At 37.9% G+C, this 21,089-nt stretch overlaps 1 protein-coding gene across 2 annotated transcripts in view; it reads right to left on the bottom strand.

Annotated features, from left to right (window-relative positions):
* Positions 1–20,824, bottom strand: part of ANLN (anillin, actin binding protein) — a 28,244-nt gene extending 7,420 nt beyond the window's left edge. The window contains exons 1-21 of one of the 2 annotated variants that reach the window (XM_035552384.2): positions 20,702–20,824; positions 16,512–16,665; positions 15,883–16,167; positions 15,158–15,504; positions 14,227–14,449; positions 13,074–13,267; positions 12,841–12,948; positions 12,187–12,304; positions 11,219–11,335; positions 10,441–10,667; positions 9,733–9,884; positions 9,273–9,420; positions 8,509–8,644; positions 7,991–8,173; positions 5,894–6,020; positions 4,914–4,962; positions 4,778–4,834; positions 3,343–3,381; positions 2,986–3,007; positions 1,911–2,023; positions 206–259 (exon numbers count right to left, since the gene is read on the bottom strand). In XM_035552384.2, coding sequence (XP_035408277.1) covers positions 206–259; positions 1,911–2,023; positions 2,986–3,007; positions 3,343–3,381; positions 4,778–4,834; positions 4,914–4,962; positions 5,894–6,020; positions 7,991–8,173; positions 8,509–8,644; positions 9,273–9,420; positions 9,733–9,884; positions 10,441–10,667; positions 11,219–11,335; positions 12,187–12,304; positions 12,841–12,948; positions 13,074–13,267; positions 14,227–14,449; positions 15,158–15,504; positions 15,883–16,167; positions 16,512–16,665; positions 20,702–20,719 — 2,871 coding nt within the window. In that variant the 5' untranslated portion in view covers positions 20,720–20,824. The remainder of the gene's footprint in view (positions 1–205; positions 260–1,910; positions 2,024–2,985; positions 3,008–3,342; positions 3,382–4,777; positions 4,835–4,913; positions 4,963–5,893; positions 6,021–7,990; positions 8,174–8,508; positions 8,645–9,272; positions 9,421–9,732; positions 9,885–10,440; positions 10,668–11,218; positions 11,336–12,186; positions 12,305–12,840; positions 12,949–13,073; positions 13,268–14,226; positions 14,450–15,157; positions 15,505–15,882; positions 16,168–16,511; positions 16,666–20,701) is intronic. The other variant, XM_035552385.2, reaches the window with a different exon arrangement.
* Positions 20,825–21,089: the final 265 nt, after the last annotated feature.

Here is a 21,089-nt window from a genome sequence, read left to right as displayed (position 1 = left end):
AGCATTGTACAATACAAGAAGTCAAATTCTTCAAAATTTTTTTTAAGGCTCCCAGCATCTCGTTATAAAAGAGTGTTTACAAGGACATGTTAAGTATACATCAGAATTTTTAAAAACTGCAAGAGATTAGAGGGCAGACAGATGTAAGCAACATGCATTAGGAAGCAGTTTCCTATTTAGTTATAAACTAAGCAATCATAGCAACCTTGTCCCGGAACATATAGCTCAATAGTTCTCTTTCCTCCCCTTCAAAATTCATCTACGGAAAAAAAAAACATGCTCAATGTGGTCAGTACAAGGTTAAAGGTTGTTTGTTTGTTTGTTTTTTGGGGGGGGGGGGAGTGTGTGTGTGGGGAAGAACAGTTACATGAGTGGATTTTGATCCTATCTACTCTGAATTTTAGCTGCGCATGACATAACTGGGAGGAATGAAACTCAAAACCTATTGAGTTGGCAGTTTATTTTATATTAGAAATGAGTGGGGCCAAGTTTAAGAGCAGCTGTTCAGTGCAAGCACAGGCCACAGCAAAACTGAAGCTTTGCAGAGGTCATAATTTCACAAAAAGCTAACTGAAAATGGGAAATTCTTATTCACAACTGTTGAAGTCATGCACCTGGAAGAAGTTAACCAAATCAGTTTCCATGTTTTCCTCAAGAATCCTATTGAACATTGTGTTTATACTATGGTTTACTCATCCAGCCCAGTGTTCAGTCCTAAAGAACAAACTAAAAAGGCTCAAACCCACATTACCAAGTATAAAGTAAAAGCTGTTTTCCATAACACCCAGAGCAATGGGTTTTCAATAACTAAGTCACATGCAAAATGAGATCTATGTGTAGCTCTTGGTAAGGGGAATGTTTGTGCTGAAGAAACAAAGCTGGTACACGTATAGTTGCAGTACAATTCAACTGTAAGGTCTGCAGACTGTTTCAGTAGAGGAGTCTGCTTCTATACATAGAAGTACATCTTCTGAAGAACAAATTTGGATTATTCTGATCTTTTGTTTTTAATCTTGTGCACAAACAACCATTCTTGCTGTGTCATCTCTTGTCTGAAGCTATAATTGCAATACTACTATCATCACAATAAGCTAATTAGTCTAGAAGAAAATTTCTTCTGACTGCCATTTGGATAAAGCTGCAATTTAGTACTGCCATAGCCTGTTGCTGCTTCAAAATTAATTTAAATTAGCTTAGAATAGCTGCTGGCATAAACATCTATTAAAATAGCTTTGAGGTGCAAGATGTTACAAGGTTAGAGTTTACAATGAAGGCAAGAATGTATTTTTTTTTAATAACTTAATGGTAAGAGCCAATAAACATCGTTTAGACAGGGAACTAAGGTATAAAACTTGATAATAGCTCTCAAAAAATAAAGATAACTTGTTTCTACAAATTTAATTGGGTGAGAAAAACTTGTACTCCTAAAGAAACTTATACTCCTAACTATATTCATCTGGGAGTTACTTCATTATTAAACACAATAAATATACTCAGATACTTAATAATACAGTACTTAATATTTGACAGTAAAAGCAACAAGCAACGTGAAGACTATGTAGAGAGACGCCAACTGCATACATTAACTTTGTCAGCAACAGCAATCAGTAACCAAACACATTCACTATCTTTGCACAGATATACCATACGTTGGGCTACAGAGAAGAGCCAACACCTGTCATAGCAAAGTCTTTCTGTTGTATCTTGAAAAGACAGTTCAGTCATCTGAAGTTAATATGAGTAAAATCTGTATGTTTATATAAATACATACATGCACACAAACATTTATTTATGTAGTGATTTCATTTCTAGAGCAGTAATTTTGCCTGGAAACAGTAAACTCAGGCTCACTCATTTCATTCTAATGGTATGTGATTATCTTTAGATTAGTAAACAGTAATTTCCATTACCTTTTCCAACGCAAATTTGGCATTTCCTACAGAAGACAATGATAGCTTGTGGGATCCAACAAGGATGAAATTAGTAGTGCGGACCGCATTAGGGCCGCCTGGACTGGCCATGGCTGTGGAGAAGAGTTCAAGGCAAGTTGTAATACAACATGCAACCGAGATGCTGCAGTGCGTAAGTGGCCACATATGTACTACCGTATAAATGCCCTACTCAGTACTCCAGAAACGCTCTTTGCAGTACAGCCCAGCAGCACATTCAGACAGGATCTTTGTATACCCCATTGCTCCACAGCTGACCTTTTCTTTGTTAAAAAGCTTTGAAACATTTGCAAAGGATAAGATAATTCACTTTAAGAGGTGTGAGGGGAGGGCAGAGCACACTCTAGGGCATACCACAAAGCACACATACTCTGCAATAGGGACTTGAGAAGAGGTTAAGAGATTTGGAAGTCAAGTAACACACTGCAGTCTTCCAGAACTCACTTGCATGCATTTCTGTACCAATAGAAACAAGCCATATAGCTTAGGCACACGGATCAGACTAGTTGCAGCAGCATTGTAGACATCTCAGAGTTAGTTCATGAGCTCCTTATTGCTACAATTTTGTACTAAAGCTAGCTCAATATGTCAAACTTAAGTTAGACAAATGTATAACCCATTTTGAAGTAGTCAGGGAAACTCATAGATGCTATTCTCCTTCTCCCCAAGTGTCAGAAAAACATGTTAAAAACACGACAAAAATACTTCATAATCTGTTCATATTTTCAAGAATCTCCAAGTTTGCTCTATATTACTTTGTTGATATGAAGACTCTAGTTTACATCTGAGTCCATCTTTTCAGGAACAGAATTTAAACTACAGTATCTGGTATCAGTTGCATGATTTTGGTTTTGCAAAGAAGTTCCACCAAACATAGTAACTTAGATATAATACTTAGCAACTGTAACTGGCAAACTGGCCTAATTCTGAATTTATTAAATGTAATTATCATGGTACAAGTATAATTTATTAATACATCACTTTCGATAGCCATGTTATTATTTATCTTGGTATAACATGCTTAGATTCTGCTTACCTGGAGTAAGAAGGGTGCTTTTCTAGAAAGAGAGAAAAACAAAAGCTTAGAGGGAAAATAGTTTGAGAATTCTACAGAAGACTAAATTAGGTTGAGAGAAACTAGATTTGAAGTAATTGAAAAAAATGAAATCCAGATAAACATGTACTAACTGCATGTTTCCAGCATCACGTATTCAGAGCTGTTACCTATTTCTTGAGCTGATGCTGAAGAGTTTGGCAGAAAGCTGCACAGTTTACAGTTTCAAGAAAGGGACACAAAAAGCCTGTTACAGGCATAGCCTTATTAGGGTATGGGAATACAGCCTTTGGAAGTAGTCATATTGAGAGCCTGTTACAGTATTACATTCATACTTACAGAGGTGATAGATGTTAATAATCTCTTTGGAGTGATAACCTGCAAAAAACCCACAATGAATGCATTTGGATTTCGTGCTACTTAAGTTGTCCATTACATTAACATGAAAATTAGACTTTAAGGCTTATCATCTAGATCAATTTTGAACAGATACTAGCTCTTTTTATGAGTCAGTCTTGTTTTTTGAACCCAGAGTGACTGTAGTGACTTTCAGTGGAAAAAATGCTATGCAAAGATGGACTGCAGAAAAGTTTATATTAGTCTATTGCGTACTTAACATGCATCTGAGAAAGCAATCTTGGTAGACCTTTTTCTTTTCTGCAACATGGCTTCAAAGTTACATTTGGTTATTATAGAAAGATATTAACAAGTACAGAGATGTTCAGTGTGATACTGTTGTACATTATCTATATTTCCAGGTGAAAGTCCCAAAGTTTGAAATGAGACTGTATATTAAATGAACTAGAATTATGTATGCATCTATTCTTGAACCTGAAAGACAAATGCAATAAGCTTGTCAAAAAGCAGCTACAGTATGCCATCAGCCCCACATTAGCAACTTACCTGGAGTGCCACAAACGCATTCAGTATTAAGTGAAGGTTTCTGTAAACTAAGACAGGATAGAAAAACCCTGGACTTCAAACTGGTTTTTATCAGGGGATAGGTGGAAGCATGTTTTCACTGCAATACGGAAGTAAAAATTTAAGGAATTTACTGCTCTCAGAGACAGGATTTTAAGCATTCATCCCATTTTCTTTGAAGGATGCTCAAGTTCCTCATTTTTACAATGAGACATCTTAACAAGGAGGAAGTGGGACCTAAAACTGTCAAAACACTATGTGCCCAACTGTTGGAATGGCAAGCAGAAAGTCACCTCCAGTGAGCTACTGGCTTGTTTTGGGTCACAAAGCCTTAATGAAGCACAAGCAGTTGAAACGTGCGTGCTATGAAGGCTGAAGCATTTACTTCCAAGGCATTATTAAAACATTTGCTTTAGAAATAAGCACCTATTGCTTTTACTTAATGCTGGAAAGAAAAAAGCATTACAGTTGATCAATAGAACTTTTAAGACAAATCAAACTGCAGGGTAGGGCATACTGACTTATGGAATTTAAGTAAAATGGAGAATAGGGGTAAATTTTTATCAAGGGCAACCATACTTATTAAATAAAAAGTCTGCAAAGCACAGCATTTTGCAGAATTAATAAGACTGTCTCCCCAAATGGATTTCAGATTCAAAGTGCTGCAGGTCCAATCCACTAATAGCTGCAGGACTCTTTAACCCATCTGTTATTGGGGATATTCCATAAAAGAACAAGAAGAGCGAAAGCAACAGATTGTCTAAAACTATTAGTCAGTTATCCCTGAAAACTGCAGTCATCTTAGTGTACCTTCTGTTGAAATACAACATCGTGATTTTCATGTTCCATTTACCTTAGATTTATTTGCCTTTTTCCTTTTATCAGTGCTTGCAACTTCTTTTCTCTGCACCTGTAAGGCAAGAAGATATTAAGAAAGCATGACACATGATTCTCCCTTATGTATCCTTTTGACAGAGACTGATACATACCAAACTGTAAACTTCTAGATTTATTTCAAAGTCATTTGACACATCATGCCTAAAAGGGAGAAGTGGAAAACAAGTTGAACCACAGACTGCAAAGAAGGCTTTTTTGTTTGTGTTGTTAAGTGTTACTCATTGCTTCTTCCCTCCTCCTGTTCCCTAAAACTCTGCAAGTAGCAGCTAGGAATATCTAGGTTCTACTCAAAAGAAGCTTAGACTGACTATTAGTCAGCTCTATCGCTCTTATTAGTAAGCCCTTGTTTGTTCCTACAGGTCAATAGGGATGTCTGAAATCCTTTCACTTCTGCAATACTACTCCCCAGTGCCAGCAGCCCCCAGTGCAAGCAGCATTGCTGTTCCTAAAACCCCAAGGTTTACTACCTCAAGATGCTTTCTAGAACTCCAAGAACAAAAGTAAAGGAGGGATAAGGGGTAGAAAGAATACATCTACCATTTCTCAAAATGCACGCCTTCAGTCCACTGCTGGCCCACATTTCCACAAAGAAAGATTGCTTTCTAAATGAACGTGTTGGACTTTAAAAAGTGAGGTTTTTTTTTGTTTTCTTTTTAAACAAACCAGCCATTTGAATTCACATCCTTTTAGCTAACATTTGAGAACTGAAGCTTTAGTTTTAACAATACTATTTTTGAGACACCAAAACCAAATAGCTATATAAAGTGTTAGTTGCTGCAGAAGAAACACTATCTCAGAGAGCAATTTATTCATCATTAGAGGTTCCAGGGGAGAACAATCATAGAAAAAGCAATAGACAAATTAGCTGATGAATGGTGGAATAAATCTAGATTACTCTTTTGAAGAGTGCATTCTAGCTATTTCTTAAGTCTAGAAACACTCATGCCACAAGGCCTCACCCTATTTGTTTGCAGAATAAAGCATTCTTATATAAAAATGTTATTGAAAATATTCATATATGCTCCATCAGAGATGGAACCAGTTCCAGAAGTTTCTTTACACTTATACTTACATAGTAAATGTTGTAGTAAAAGTAAGAGCATCTCCATTCAGGGAGCTGGCAGTACTTGCTAATGGAGTTGCAACCATATTTTCTGCTCCAGATCTCAGTATTATCACATAGTAGTAGTTTGCTGCTTCTGTAAATATATTTCAGATTGTTTAGGTGGTTTTGTTAGCAAAAGTTGCCCAAGTATCCAAAGAAATCTAGAGTACCACACTGCCATTAAACATGCCTCTGTTTCATCCCACTTCGACATTTGTATTTAGTCAAGATTCACTTATAAACTAATTCTGAAAACAAGTTATTTTTCCCTAATGTGTCCACTACTGGAATCCTCTTCACAGAATTCACAAGTGCATTATGGCCTGGTACATCTCAGGCCAGACCTATACTACCCAGTACATGAGAAGAAAGAGGAAGAACTTTCAGTCAGACTCAGAAATTAATCTTAGTTCCTTATTCTCTAGGCCTACCAGCTTAACCACACATCAGCTTTTACTTTTTTACCCATTCTCATAATTTTCAGTCCTGTGAATGAGCTTGTTGTCCAGGCAATCCATTTCCCTAATTTTTCACATAAGGAAAAAAGAAAGACTATAAGAGCATATCTCAATAGTGTCAGATGACTTGAAGGTTTGGTGTTTGTGCACCAAGTTGATGCATTGCATAATGTCATGTTAAAAACAAAACAGCTTGGTTGGTCTGTTATGTAGGACAAGTCAGCTTTCAGAACAAGTGGTCTACAGTCCAGTAAGCATCAGTTTGTAACCTTTATATCTGACATTCTCTTCAGAGATAATGATTCATAGAGTTTGCTCTCATGCACAGTATATAGCAAATGCTGCACTTCCAGAATACAATTTTGATGACAAGTAATTCTTAGTCGTTTGTTTAGGCAATTCGGTTGCAAGAATTACTGAAACAAACTAAACTGTTTTGTAACCATTAAGGATATTTTTCTATAAATGCAGATGAATTCTCTCATACAAGAAGAACTGTACCGTGTCAGGAGGTTAAATGGGAATACCAGACAATCTATGTTCTTTGTAATATATATTTGAAGATACTAAAAACACATTTCATATTTCATAGCATAGTTAAAAGAAAACAAGAAATGCTACATATGAATTCATAAGAAGTTCTGGAACAAGTATTAAATAAGAAATGTCCACTGACTTTTGCTCTCAAATTTTAGTGAAGCAAGAAGTATGACCCTGTTAGAAACCAGCTACAATCAAGTTTACAACATCATTACAAAAAAAAAAGCACTCATTGCAGTCTTGCAGATTCTTTAAACAATCACTTGACAAAGAAGCTTACTAAGGTCCAGAGACTATCGTGGAACAACAAAGAAAGATTCTTCTCAGAAAGAGTGGTCAAGCATTGGAACGGGTTGCCCAGGGAGGTGGTGGAGTCACCGTCCCTGGGGTGTTCAAGGAAAGGTTGGACATGGTGCTTAGGGACATGGTTTAGTGGGTGACACTGGTAGTAGGGTGACTGTTGGACCAGGTGATCTTGGAAGTCTTTTCCAACCCTAATGATTTTATGATTCCCAGACACTATTCTGGGACAAAAGAAAAAATACCCACTTTAATGACTTAAATATAGCAAGATAATAGATGACTGATATTTATAAATTAAGTATTTTGGGGTGTTAACAGGACAAAAATATTTAGTCACTATTTCAGAACACCTCAGAAGTCAGAATTTACATAATGATATTTAGTACTAGACTTGCATCCATGGAAAAATTCCAAGGCAGTAAGAAAGGCCTGAAACAAAAGTTTTACTTCCTTCCCAACAAGTTAGAAAAAGACATTTCTGTGGTTCTTTAAGACTGGGCTGGGAAAGTCACTCTAAGTCTTCTGAGCATCACAAGCCAGAAGAGGATGACACTAAAAAGAGACCAGGGAAAAAGAATATTGAAAACTTAATCAGTCTGTTTTTGGCTAAGTGTACTTGCTAGGTTTTCCATTGCACCCAGAGTTCTGAGGAACACCAACACATAGGACAAGAAAAAAAGCAAACAAAGAGAATAAAATAAATTTATGTAGGGAAATTGGGGAAACACAGAAAAGGTGTGTAACTTTCAGTTGCTACTGTTACCTGGTTTTTGAACTGTACCACAAACAAAGTCTGCTTTTAGAGGTAGACGCATCTCTGAAATAGAAACGGATCCCCTGGATGGGGTAAACTCAGAAGATGTGGAAGCAGCTTTATTTCTTTTAAGAAGAGGTCCCTCACTCTTCAGTTTATTTAATTCTTCCAATAAAGCAGTTCTCTTCTCAGCTGTATAGAGAAATTAACGAATTGTAGTTGTAAAAGCGTAAGTAGTACTCAACATAAACAAGCATTGTTTGTTTTTTTTTTTTAAATACAGGTATGCAAAATGCAACAGAAATGTTAATTGCCTTTCAAAAAAGTAGGAATATTTGAGACAAGAAAGATACCAGAAGTATTTCCTGCCTACTGGAAAAATTGAGACAGAATAGATGTTATCACCTCTTTTTCCACATGAAGAGCTATAGATAGGCAAGTACAAGGTAACATCATAAATGGAGTTTTCAGACTACAGTTCTGAGTGTTCACACTCTAAAGAATCTGACTCGCATCTAAAAACCTACTTGCAAGGAGAAGTAGTCTCTCTGCTTCCGCTTCCTCTTGCGACCCTTTTCCATGTTCTTCATCAAAACAGCAATTCAGAGCTTGGCTGGCTTGATAAATCACTGTCTGCTGCATGTTAATCTCATTATTCATCTCCTATAGTAAAACAGTGGTTGAAATAATTAGAAAGAAACAGCTTTACAGTTATGTCAAAAAAACGAAGCTGAATACCTTGAGACTAACATTTTGGCTATGCTTCAGAAAAGTTACAAAAGCAAACCACAAAAAAACCTTGCAGCTTACAGTTTTACTTCTGAAAACAAATATTCCAGCTCAACTTTTTTTCTACCCCAGAGGTAATTTAAATATGGTGGTGAGTATGTATGTTATATATCCAGGATAGTCTTCCATTTGACCACTGGCAGCAGCACCTAAACAGAAAATCAGCAGCATACATGATGAGGCACCAGTGAAGATCAGAATATTGCCTACTGAAAGCACGTGGCTGTGAATCCCACCTAAATCAGAGACGACAAAATATAATTCCCCATCCTCTTTTCAAAACAATATCTTGTTTTCTTCAGACAAGTACTTTATAGCGTGATCCTATTAAAAGATGCATTAGCTTATCAAGTCATGTTGTATGATTCCATACTATTAAGCCTTTATGCACGACAACCTAATTTAACATACTACTTGAAACAGCAAATGTTCTGGTCATTTGCAGGTTGAATTAGGTTAAGAAATATTACATCAGCAGAAAGATTTTTAAAACATTAGATACCTGCATCTTCTTTTTGATATTGATTTGATCAGATGGTCCATTCTTTTTTGTTTCCAGTTTGGAAGCAACATCTTCTTTGCGAACAATGACTTGCTTTATTGAAGGACGATCTACTTCTTTAAGTCTTTGAGATCTATACGCATCAACACTTTTAAAAGAGGGAACAGCATTAAATGCATTTTGCACACTTGCCAAGAATTTTTATACACACACACTTTTATTTATGCACCTACATACATATATCAGTCAATATTTTCCACTGTGACTAAACAATTTTAAAATAAAAGTACTCAACTCACTTTAAATTTAAGCAACAGGTCACAGAGGTGACCTTTGGTAAAGGCTGAGAACTTTAAAAACCTTCTTTTGTAGTTTAAGCAGCATCTTCCATTAGAAGAGTTAAAAAATGCTATGCGACATCTTAGCTCACGTACTTACAGAATCTTTTTGATTTTATTACCTATACAGGAGGTTGCGATCTTCTGACGTAGAGCTAATACTGTCTCCAGATTCTGCCGTAGAGACTTTAATCCTTTGGAGCTTATCAGACTTCAGACTTACATCACTGACACTGCTATCCCCACTGATTGACTTACAAGGAGAAACAAAGGCCTAGGGAGATGAAAAAGTTGCATTACAAATATCTGTTCATGTTAATCATGATGTATTTCCTCTTACCCTTATACATTTTATGATTACAGATATGCAGGAAGTTTAGAGGAAGCTGAATACTATTTAAGCAGATAGTTTACAAATATTTCCTAGGATAGGGGGAGCACTTTTTTTTTTTAAAGATGCTAACAGATCAACTTCCAGCACTTTTCACCCTTAGTTCTCAAACTAGTACAGTTAAATAATTAAGATCTTCACTAGTAACTGCTTCGTTGAATGCATGCATACAAGTCCAGTGTGAGTAACAGACCTATATATTAAAGCTTGATTTAGCAAAAGCTAAATCACTTGTTTAGCGTAGCATATTAGATGCTATTTTACTTCCAGAAAAAAAAACTTCAGAAGTTTTACCTTATTATACTTTCATTAGCAAAGTGTCATTTGACTTTAGTATTTGCCCAGGTATCACAATACACTAAAACATAACTGTTTACAAGCAAGCATCACATCTCTTTAAAGACATAAGCCCTTCCCCACCTCCCAAGAGCTCTCTCACCTCTGGACCAACAGATTCCACTAGAGGAGTTAACAGAGACATTGATGAAATATTTAGTGACTCTTCCTGCTCATCCTCATCACTTTCACCTTCTAGGCTCATGCTCATTTCTTTCTTCAGCTTTTCTATGTCTGGACCATCCTCTTGAAGAATTTCAAAGATTTCACTTATCACTTTTGAGCTATTCATCTCATCATCCACACTCATTTCAACTTCACATACATCATCTGAAAGGGGATGTTTAAAAAAATATTAGTAGCATCAAGACAAAATATTTCTGTTTATATAGTAAGACTAAAGAGTTGACAGACAAACCAAACATTTTCACTTTTCAGGCAAGATCAATTAAAAAGCACTATACTCATGCAAGTAGAATCCTAAATTTTACTTCCATCCTCATTTTTACATAATATTAGCCCTTAAGCTGCATAATTCCCCAATGGTGATACAAAGAAGCAAAACAGAGATGCACTTGTTAGACAAGTTTCAACATTCCAACTCAAGCAAATCTGGAACTGCAGTCTCCCATAGTACACTAATTATTGCTGTCCTTTCCCAGATGTTTAGCATCAGTTTTGATATTTCTTGAAGACTAACATCAAGACAAGAATTATGACAGATTTACATAAAACAAGTCAGGAAACTGATTACAGAGCATATACACATGAGTGTCAGCAAATGTAGAGAATTCATTATTCAGACCTGAAAGATATTAACACTGGTGGACAAGTGAGAACAGACAGCTAAGCACATTAATATATATCTAATCAATACAAACCATTCGGTTTCTCAGCAAATTGTTCAAGTTGAGAGACAGACACCGCTTTTACAGGGCTCTTCGGATGAGTAATCTTCAGAGGACTGGAATTATCAGTCTCTTCACATTTAGGAGCATCTGAGAAGTTCATCAAAAAAGTCAGTGAAGATTGTCTAGCCTTTTGTTTTATTTATTTAAAGTATTGAGTTTTGGAAGATTGTTAATGTAGCTGACAAAAAAACACTGCTAAATCAAGTTACATTGCTGTCAAAAAGAATATCAGAATACACATCCTCCACAACCAGTGCAGCTAGACTTCTGTATCATCAGAAAATTGATAGTATGAGAAAAAATGCTGAAGCCATGGCAGAGGGCAACCACTCCAGCAAAACGGAATTACAACAAAAAACACCGCACCCAAGCCCAACCTAAAAGCAGCATATTATTATGCATTTATAGACATACATTTGAGAGCCTGTTTGCCCATAAAGTGTATGAGCAGCATTTAAAGAAGTTCACTGTTTTCAGAGAACTCAAGGCTCGTCCACTCACTAAACATCAGATAGGATGTCACAAGCATCTCAATTCTTTTTACATCTCCTACTAGGATAATTAATGTCATAACAGGATACTGACAATGGAAGAGTTTGTGTAAGTTCGGATACTCAGGTACAGTGTAAATAAAGTCTGTAACTGGCCATTCTCACTCACTGTCTAAACTCAGCATACATGAAGATGTGAAACATCAGTAAACCTACTGAGAAACAAAGGCAGTCTGCCTTGCCAACCCTTCAAGCAGTACAGGGGTGCAGAATGCTATTGTATGAGAACATTTTTATGAGAAGATTTAGGCAAATCAGCAACCAAATAAGGTCATACTGAGGTCCAGTTCCACACATCAGTACTACTATCCTTTTTATCCATGTATGAATGTTAAGGGCAATGCTTCAGTCCGGTATTAACCACAGACAGACAGTGACAGTTCTCACCTGAAGATTCTACACTGGGAGACTTGGGTGGCCTGTCATCTGCTGGTATGTCTTCCGCTGATCCAGAGGCGGTGGCGTCGGAACGAGAACGTTTTGGACTAGCTTGAGATGGGCTATCCTGCCAAAAACAAGAATATAGTATGTTCAGGTGCCAGCGTTCAAAGCGACTAACAAATACTACCTGAGACAAACACGCTGCAGTACCTGCTAGAAAAAAAAAAACAGAGGTTACCTATCCAATATCAAGAAAGACCCTATTTAAGAAAGTCAGATGAAGTAGTAAATACTAAATTGAGTGGCTGTGTGAAGAGCTTCTAGGATGGTCTTTTTTGGGGTGGGGGAGACATAGGATTTATATATTAAAAGTAAGCCCACATTGCTTACATAAGATTATAAGTAGTAGCACACTAACCATCAAAAATAACTCATTCAGCGCAAGTCAGTATCAAGTGTCTCTAACTGATTCTATTAGAGGAAAAAATCCAATGTTTCATTTATAATCATACAATGTAGTTGAGAAGCAGTCTCACGTAGCCTGGGTATTTATAAAGCTTAGATTTTTCATCTTTTATCTACATTTGTGCCTCTACCTCCATGTTCAGAACACGTAAAAGCAATTCGCACATCTTTTGATGCATGCAGCTAGCACATTACCATTTTAGCTTCTGGAAGTTTACTCTTCAAACTATCACTTCTCTCTGTGCCCCACAGATTGCCCCTGTCAAACCGGCCACGAATGCATGCAAGTTCTCGTTCACGTTCCTAAGCAAATAAAAGGGGATAGGTTAAAAGTTGACGGCTTTAAGACATCAAGACAGTTCAAATTCCTCAGGCAGGTGGAGTCTTCCTCAAGACTATGTACAAGCTGTGAATGTAGCAAGCCATACCTGCTTAAGCTGAAGCGCTAAACTGGCAGTAGAGGAATTTTCATTTTGTTTGAGAAGCCTTTCCTGGATTGTCCGTGTATTTGGAGTGACAATGGGTGTTCTGTACCCTGGTGTATTCGTAGCAGGACTGTGTGCACTATGCTCTTGACAGCGTTCTCCAAAGCGTTCCAGGAACGGCTTAATTCCTGATCCCCCTACAAAAACAATTATCTTGCTTTAAAGGAAACTCAAACAGAAATCACAACACAGTTCTACATCCCACTGAAGGTTCTCAATGAGACAATTAAGATGTCTCCTTTAGAGCTCTTATTGTTACATTTTATACAAACTAAACTTGAAGTGCCAGTCACTACTATAACAGAACACTGAAGTTATTAAAGCAGCAAATCAGTGCAAATAGATGTCCTTCTCTTTCTAAGTTCCACATCCAATACATCAGTCTATTACTCCAATTGGTCTGCTTTTTCCAGCATTTCCTCTAAACCAACCTCATTAGCATATTTCATCTGAACAAGCATCCTACAACATAAGGGGGATACATTGTTTGAAATCCACCTCACTTTATCGAGCTTATCTTTCATTGTCAGCATATCTAGAGACACGCACTTGCTCTACTGGCCCTCATTTCAAGGAGTTCAGGCTGCCAGTCTACATTTCTAACCCAGCAAGCAGTTGAATGTAACACTGGGGAAGATCACTTGTTCTAACACCAGTGCTATCACTGAAAGGAAAGATACTATGCAAAATTAGAGTATCTATATGGCCTTCAAGACTGGAAGTATTTACTTTTGATTCCTTCTAACGTACCCATGCTCTTTCTTTTACTTCTTATCTACGGGATACTTGTTATAACCAACAATTGCAAATAAGTTTTTAAATAGTCTGAAGTAATGTTAGTGGCATACATTTTTACATAAAGAAGAGTTGGATTGGTTTTACTTTCAAGAGTTACTAAAAATACATCCAAAAAAATACCCTTGCAAAATATGGAAGCTGTACAACTTCCATTTATCACAGATTTCAGTCCTTTACTGGAGTTATATCAGATAACGTACGTTTCCTGCTCTGTTACCGTAAGTTCTTAACTAGCATGTAGTTTTTCAACACAGGTGGTTTGAACAAGGATTCACTGCAGCTGAAAAAAACAGCTTACCTGGTGTTGTGGGTTTATCCTTAGGTTCGAGTTGCACATGTGTTCCTTTGACTGGCTCTTCTTTGGACTGAACTGGTTGAGACAAAGTTGATTTTACTGGTTGTGTAAGTTTTTCAATTTTCTGAGGACTGCAGGGATTCTCTTTTAGTGGTTGTCGTACTTTAGATTCTTTAGAAGTGGGCACAGTGATGCTCGAGGATTGTGTTATAAAATTATTTGAATCCTTAACCAGAAAAATAAAAGGAGTAACATTAAAGTGTGACTGTACAATCATTCTCTGAAGATAAAAATGAAGAAAACATTCTGCACAGCATGCTATAAAACACATTCCATCACAAATAGACAGAACTGACAAACAATGTTGTACAATGTTTAAAGCATCTTGATCCAGTGTTTCAAATTGTTTCAGTATTTGGTTCCAGGTTCTTTTTGCCAGCTACATCAGGTAGTTTCTCATGTTTCCCTAAACAAGATAACGCATGGCAGATTATTGCCATTTCATAAAAGGAACAATAAGCATTTGGCACTATTAATTTCAGCAGGCTGAGTGAATTTTCATACAGCATTAATATTTAGAGTTTCAAACAGTTAACTATATGAAGTTATAGTGAAAACCAAAAAGGTTATTTGTTACTTTAAGAAACCCCTTCTAATAATCAAAAGGGCAGCAATTGATTACTTTGGTACCAACATTTACAAGGCTCACACACTCAGCTTTCAGTCCCAAAAAAATAAGTCTAAGCTGTTTCAGGTCTGCTGTTAAGAAAAGAACATGTGGGATTGCAATACAGGAAAAGCTGTAAATCAGCTAAGACTGTTCATGCTAAACGTTTAAGTTTTTTAGCAACATTCAGATTAAACAGGTATGAGTTAGCACTTGTCCCCCCAGTACCCAAATCAATTGTTAATCAGCAATTAATCAGACACTCACCGCTATCTTTGAGTTTGCTGGTTTATTAATAGAAGCCTCAACAAGCCTTCGAGAACAGGATGCAGCTTCCTGCTTTACACTGCTACTATTGATTCTAGCAGATGCTCCACTTGTAGTGGACAATTTGGATAAACAAGTAGTGCCAGGCTGTTCTTGTGCATTGTTTTGCTTTGCAGATGGATGACTTAGGTCATCTTCCCAGGAGCCAATTGTAGCAGCAAGGTTAGCTAAACGGCCCCTTCTCCCAATAGGAGTATTGCTCCCCAGAACATTAGCTGTCTGCTTCGGTGGAGAAACAGGCAGGTCTTTTGACTGGAGGGGGGACAGAGGAGCACATTCAGAGGGATCTGGAAAAGAGAACACACATTTTCCTAATAATATTGAGATTATTTGCATTTTGCTCTATGTTGAGTTTATCAACAGTTAGATGCTCTGAAAGCACTGAGACTAATCAAGTTAAAGCTCATTGCAAAGCCAACACTTTCAACCAAGCAGTTTACTAGTTTTACATCACTGTTGTGATGAGCTTCACACTAGTAGCAAAAAGATGTCTAAAACTCAGCTGTAATCAGCTTAATTATTTTAGGCCTTTTCCAGTGCTGTCTACAAGAATTCTGTATGAAAACATCAACATTCTCTCACACACAAAAAATTGTCTACTACCACACATTGTCATTTATACAAACACTGAAAGACACCAGTACTATTTAGCAAATGAAACATACCCTCACTATCCCAGCAGCGTCGCTGTTCTGCCAGTTTCTGCATACGTGTTTTGACTGAAAGGGCTGCAGGAGTTTCTGACTTGATGGTTGTTTTTCCTTCCTCAAGAGGCTGAGCCAATGAAGCTCTGTTAGATGCAGCTATGTGTGACTCTGAAGTCACCTCAGGAGAACGATGGCTTGTAGAACTTGAAGGAACAGGCTGCACATTCTCTATACTGGAAGCTTGAGTCTCTGTATTGCTTGAGCAGAGCCTCTTTGATGGTGACGGTTTTGTACTAGGTTTTGCTGTATAGGTGATAGTATTCAAGCAAATTAGTATTCAAATAATCAAAACATTCTCAGAGACTGTACAAAACTGCAATGCAAACAAAGTTAAGATCAATAATCTAACAGACCTTTCAAAATCTGGCATGATCTTTGGCTTTATATGATTATTTTTAAATAGCTTACTAATTATTTAGAGCAGCAGCTTTCAGGTTAAGCTAAACATTAGCCATATTCCCTCAGGTAACTGCATCCATTGCTGTTTACTTTTCAATAACCACTGAAGGGTTTTCACTTGCCATCAAAACAAAATAAAATGAGACTAGCATCAAGAGACATCCTACAGAAAGCTTAATAAAGATTACCTGCTTCACCAGGAAAAGATGCCTGGTTACCAGTTTCTAGCAGGGGCTCTCTGACCCTCTTGGTCTGCACTGTAGGTCTCGCTCCCATGTTGGGCCGCTCAGCCATTTTCTTCTGCAGGTTCTCTCGCCTTGCCCGGGTTCGTTCAAGCAGTTTCTGAGAGTCAGTAAATCATGTTACTATACACTCCAGTGTTTTTACTGGTAACAGTTCAAACTAAAAATATTTGAATTTTTACTGTCATAAGCATATACCAAGATCCACAATACCAGAAATGTAGAATAATTACATTAAGACAGATATGGGTCTCAACTGCTGATGACTGATCCACTGTACTGCAATGCTACAGAAACATTTAAAGTTTGATTTCCTGATTAGTTATCCCTACCTCCTCCTGAAGACAGAGCAAAACAAACATGTTTTCTACACTGTCATCTATATGGTTTTTCCGACTTCTCCCGTTACTCACTCCAATAATCCCTGATCTCCACACTTCTATGTCACCATTGCAACACACACAGCTTCTCCCATTCTCAGAAAGTTAGATAAGAGTTAGCTCACACTGCAGTAAACTCCAAGCTACCTTCTTTCTATCTGGCTGGCCAGTTCATGTTTGTAGGTTATCTGAAGGGTTTTGGCCTACCAAACAGATACCAGGCTCCAACACTTTCTTCATTGATTTGGGTCTTACCAGCTAGCCGCATAATTTCATAAAAACTGCTGAAAGTTTGAGCCATCTACTGTTAAATTAAAAACAGATGCAGCTACCCAATAGATTTCAAGTTCCAGTTATCAATGAGTGTCTCCCATTAGCTTGGTTTTCAAAGAAAATCAAGCTAGAGAGACAAGCAATGGCAAAAAACAGAGAAAAGAGGCTTCGACAGACCCTGAAGTAATCAGAAACATTAGATAGTAATTTCATTTTTTCACTGAACCACCACATGACAGCATTGAATTGTCAAGTCTGAATAGTTGTCTTCTTCAATATGTTGCTGAAGATATGCTCAAGCATTTCTTGAACACTGACCTGATTGGCATTAACCTTCTAACAACAACAACAACAAAAAAAAACAACATTAAAGTGGTTCTGAATTGTCCATAAGAAAAATAACAGGTTGTTAAAATACAGGAAAAAAGTGGCTATTGCACCGTCTAAATCAAAGGTGAACTTCTTTTTAAGAAACACTTAATGCCATAGCTGTCTGTCTAAATGTACAGGAGATTTATCACGATCCATTTTATGCAGGAAAACTTGCAATGAGGTGTCAATTAAACTTTAAGAAGTTCTTTCATTCCCTACCTTTTGGAACTTGGCATAGTATAATCATATTCCATATGAGATAGCTGTTTCTGTGAATGTTCTTCTACACTACCAGAGAGTAATTCCTTATAGCATCCAAGTTTGAAATAGTATTTTTTTTTTTTACTGCATTCATAAATCAAGGTAACTGTTTGATCACATTTAAATAATGCTTAGTTACTACTTTGATCTAGGTTTCAAGGCACTTTGAGACAAGAAACTGTGTGGTCAAACCAATAGCCTTTAAAGGGAAGCATATAAACTGCACTTGTTTGGTGGCACATAAATTATTGTACGAACTGTGCCAGCCATTATCTGTCCTGTCACATAGCAATTAAATACACATTCTGCATTTTTAACTGTGTAAGGCTGAAGTCTTACACAATGTTTCATTGTAGGGCTACACAGGACAAATAGAACATCAATCGCAACAGTTTTCTGAGAAAGCCTCTTCCCTAGCTTCCAAAGAAGGTGGGGGAAAATTTCAAATAAAAACAGAAACACAAAGTGCCAGGAGTGCCTTCACTACAAGTTGCATGCAGTTGTGTCCACAGCCAGTTTTCTTACTCCAACCCCCAAAAGGCAGAGCTACAAAGCATTCAAATGATACACACAAATAAAGCATAGGCTGTACAAATTAACAGTGCTTCTTGCACAAATTTGAGTACATCTTCCAAAACAATGTTTCTACATTTCTATTCAAATGCAGTTGCATTCCTTTCCTTTGGTAGTTGAGTAAAATGGAGTTTCAGTTGCTACAAGGCGGATGTCATTTCAAAGGAATGCACGCCTCTGTTGTTGATCTCGAAATCCCATTGGCTTTTTCCACCTCAAGTTTTCCATGCAACTGCCATAATTCAAACTCTGCTATTACACACAATGAGTAAGCCAGTTACCAGAACTTAAGACTTACTTTTCAAGTTCATCATAAAGGTATTTACTACCAGTACATTCTCTGTGTGTTCTGATGACAGACAACATTTCAGAGTAGGACATACCTATTTCTTTATATCTAGGAATTTGAAAGCTATTACGCTATACTTAGAGGATTCACGGTTTGCATTGCAAAAACACCTTCTAAAAATCAGAAAACATCTTCCCACTTTAAATGATGACAATCTTGCCTTTGAAGAAAAAAAAAAGTCTTAAGGTACATCTAAGAACTGTATTTAGCAGTCTTAGAGAAGACAGGCCCCCATGTGACTACAAGAGTGTGCTGCCACTACCCTGGCTTTGCTAGCAAAATGCAGCAAAGGGAGCAAGTTTATCCACGGCACTGAAGGAACAGCTACACTCGGACTTCACATATGCAAACTTTTCCTCAGGCAACTGCATCACTTTTTTCTCTTTGGTCATCCCGCACGCTAGGAGTCATTCTACCAAACGAAGACCTTTGTGCAAGAAAGTGAATTATACAATCAACTACCAACTGAAAGTCACAAATGGTGTATTTATTGTGATTCTAAAAAAGCATCCACCATCTCCCTCAGTGTTCCATATGAACAGTTTGGCTGACACCCAGCAGGTTATTAGATTTTGCTTGTAAGATTAATCAAAAGAAACATTACTTTAGAACTGTCTGGTTTGAAAGTATTGCACTGTATCTTGCAGAAAGATTTAAGCTTAAAGTGATTGAGACTAACAAGTTCATTTGTTTTTTTAACTGCAAGGTCAAGTGACTGAAAACTGAATTAACAGCATGCATATTTTGGCCAGTTAAGGGCTGAATTACACTGCTTTACACAAGCACCACTTACAATGCCTCACCAGCCCACCGCAAACAAAAGAATAAAGTTATGTGCATACAAAAATTATCTGAAAGTAGTTAAGCTAAGAAAGGTCATATAAAAAAAAAAAAAAGGACAGATTTATAGTAGGACATACTTTATAGTAGGTGGCAATAAAGTTTCCTTTGCAGAAAACCTTTTTGAGGAATGTTAGCAAACTTGGATTCACATATGTTAATATTGGTCAGATTTTTATATAACAGGGGAATGTCCTCCACAGCATAGACGTTCTTGACAGGGCAAAATCTTAGGCATTCGGTGATACTAGCAAACATCTGAATGAAGTTTACACTAAGGAGCGGCCTCTGTGTTGGTCCTAGCTTTTCAAAGCCAGTTATCTACACAAAGGGCGTGCCAAGGTTGGAATATTTCCCAGCATGCAAAACCATTTCAAATCTGATTCAGTATTCTGGACTTGCCACTTTATTTAAGACTAGCCTCATCATGTTACTCACTTCCTATTAAGGAAGCAGTTTGTAGATGTTTATGTTTGGCAAACCTTACAAGGAGGTGGCATAAACCCAACTTGGCATGGCAGATCAATACCTTACTTTGAGTTTCTTTAAGTCAATTCTGTACAGTCCTCCTTTATGGGCACTTGATTTACTATAGGTGTGCCAATTTGATGTGTAGATGGTTTTCAAGGGGAGGAAAGACTATTTCACCAATGTAGTTGACTTTTTTTTAATAAGTCAGTTTTTGAAATTAATTTAGGTTTTGGTTAAACGGTCTGTGGACTCAAGGCCAATAGTTTTCCCTATGGCATTTCTTACAGCGCAGCATCCTCCTAAAGCCCCCAACCCTCACACAGACTCAAGGCAGCCAACCCCAGTCACCTCATAACACAAGCACACACCCCAAACGCACTATAACAGCTGATTTTTTTTTCTTTTTTAAAAAAGAGGAAGCGCGCCTGCAAATTGAAGTTCCCCATCTCAAGAGGCAACAGAGCCAGACAGGACGTGTTTCTAACAAGAACGCCGGCTGTCTTGGGAAGGCCGGGAGAAAGGTAGCCGCCGAAGGGCCAGGCGATGCCGGCAGCCATCTCCCCGGCCTGGAGGCGCCGCTCTCCCCCCCCCCCCACCGCCGCCGCCCCCGGGCGCACCTCAGTGAAGGGGTCCATCGCCGCCACCTCAGGGTGCCTCAGGCCGCCCCAACCGCTCCGCCGTTTGAATTTCAGCGCCCGCCCCTCCTGCGCATGCGCCCGCCCGCTCCTCCTCTAGTGGGCGGGGAGTGACGGGAGCGCTGTCCAATCAGCACGCTGCCCGCCCTACTCTCCTGCCCCTCCTCTGCGTGAGGTGGCTTGGTCCGGTCGCCATGTTAGCTCTCCCCACCCTCCCTGGTAGCTTTCCTATCTCCTCATCCTGTCTCAACCAGAATAAAGAAAACCTGTATTTCTGTGAAATAAAAAACAGGGGGTGGCCCCCTTGCTGGCGAGTAGAGCGGTGGTGACCGATGAGCCCCCACAGCTTGCTGGCGGTGCTCAGTAGCAG

Source organism: Cygnus atratus, chromosome 2, assembly GCF_013377495.2.
Source record: "Cygnus atratus isolate AKBS03 ecotype Queensland, Australia chromosome 2, CAtr_DNAZoo_HiC_assembly, whole genome shotgun sequence".
NCBI classification, from domain to species: Eukaryota; Metazoa; Chordata; class Aves; order Anseriformes; family Anatidae; genus Cygnus; species Cygnus atratus.
Note: the sequence above shows the minus strand (reverse complement) of the source record. Positions and strands in the feature narration are given on the sequence as shown.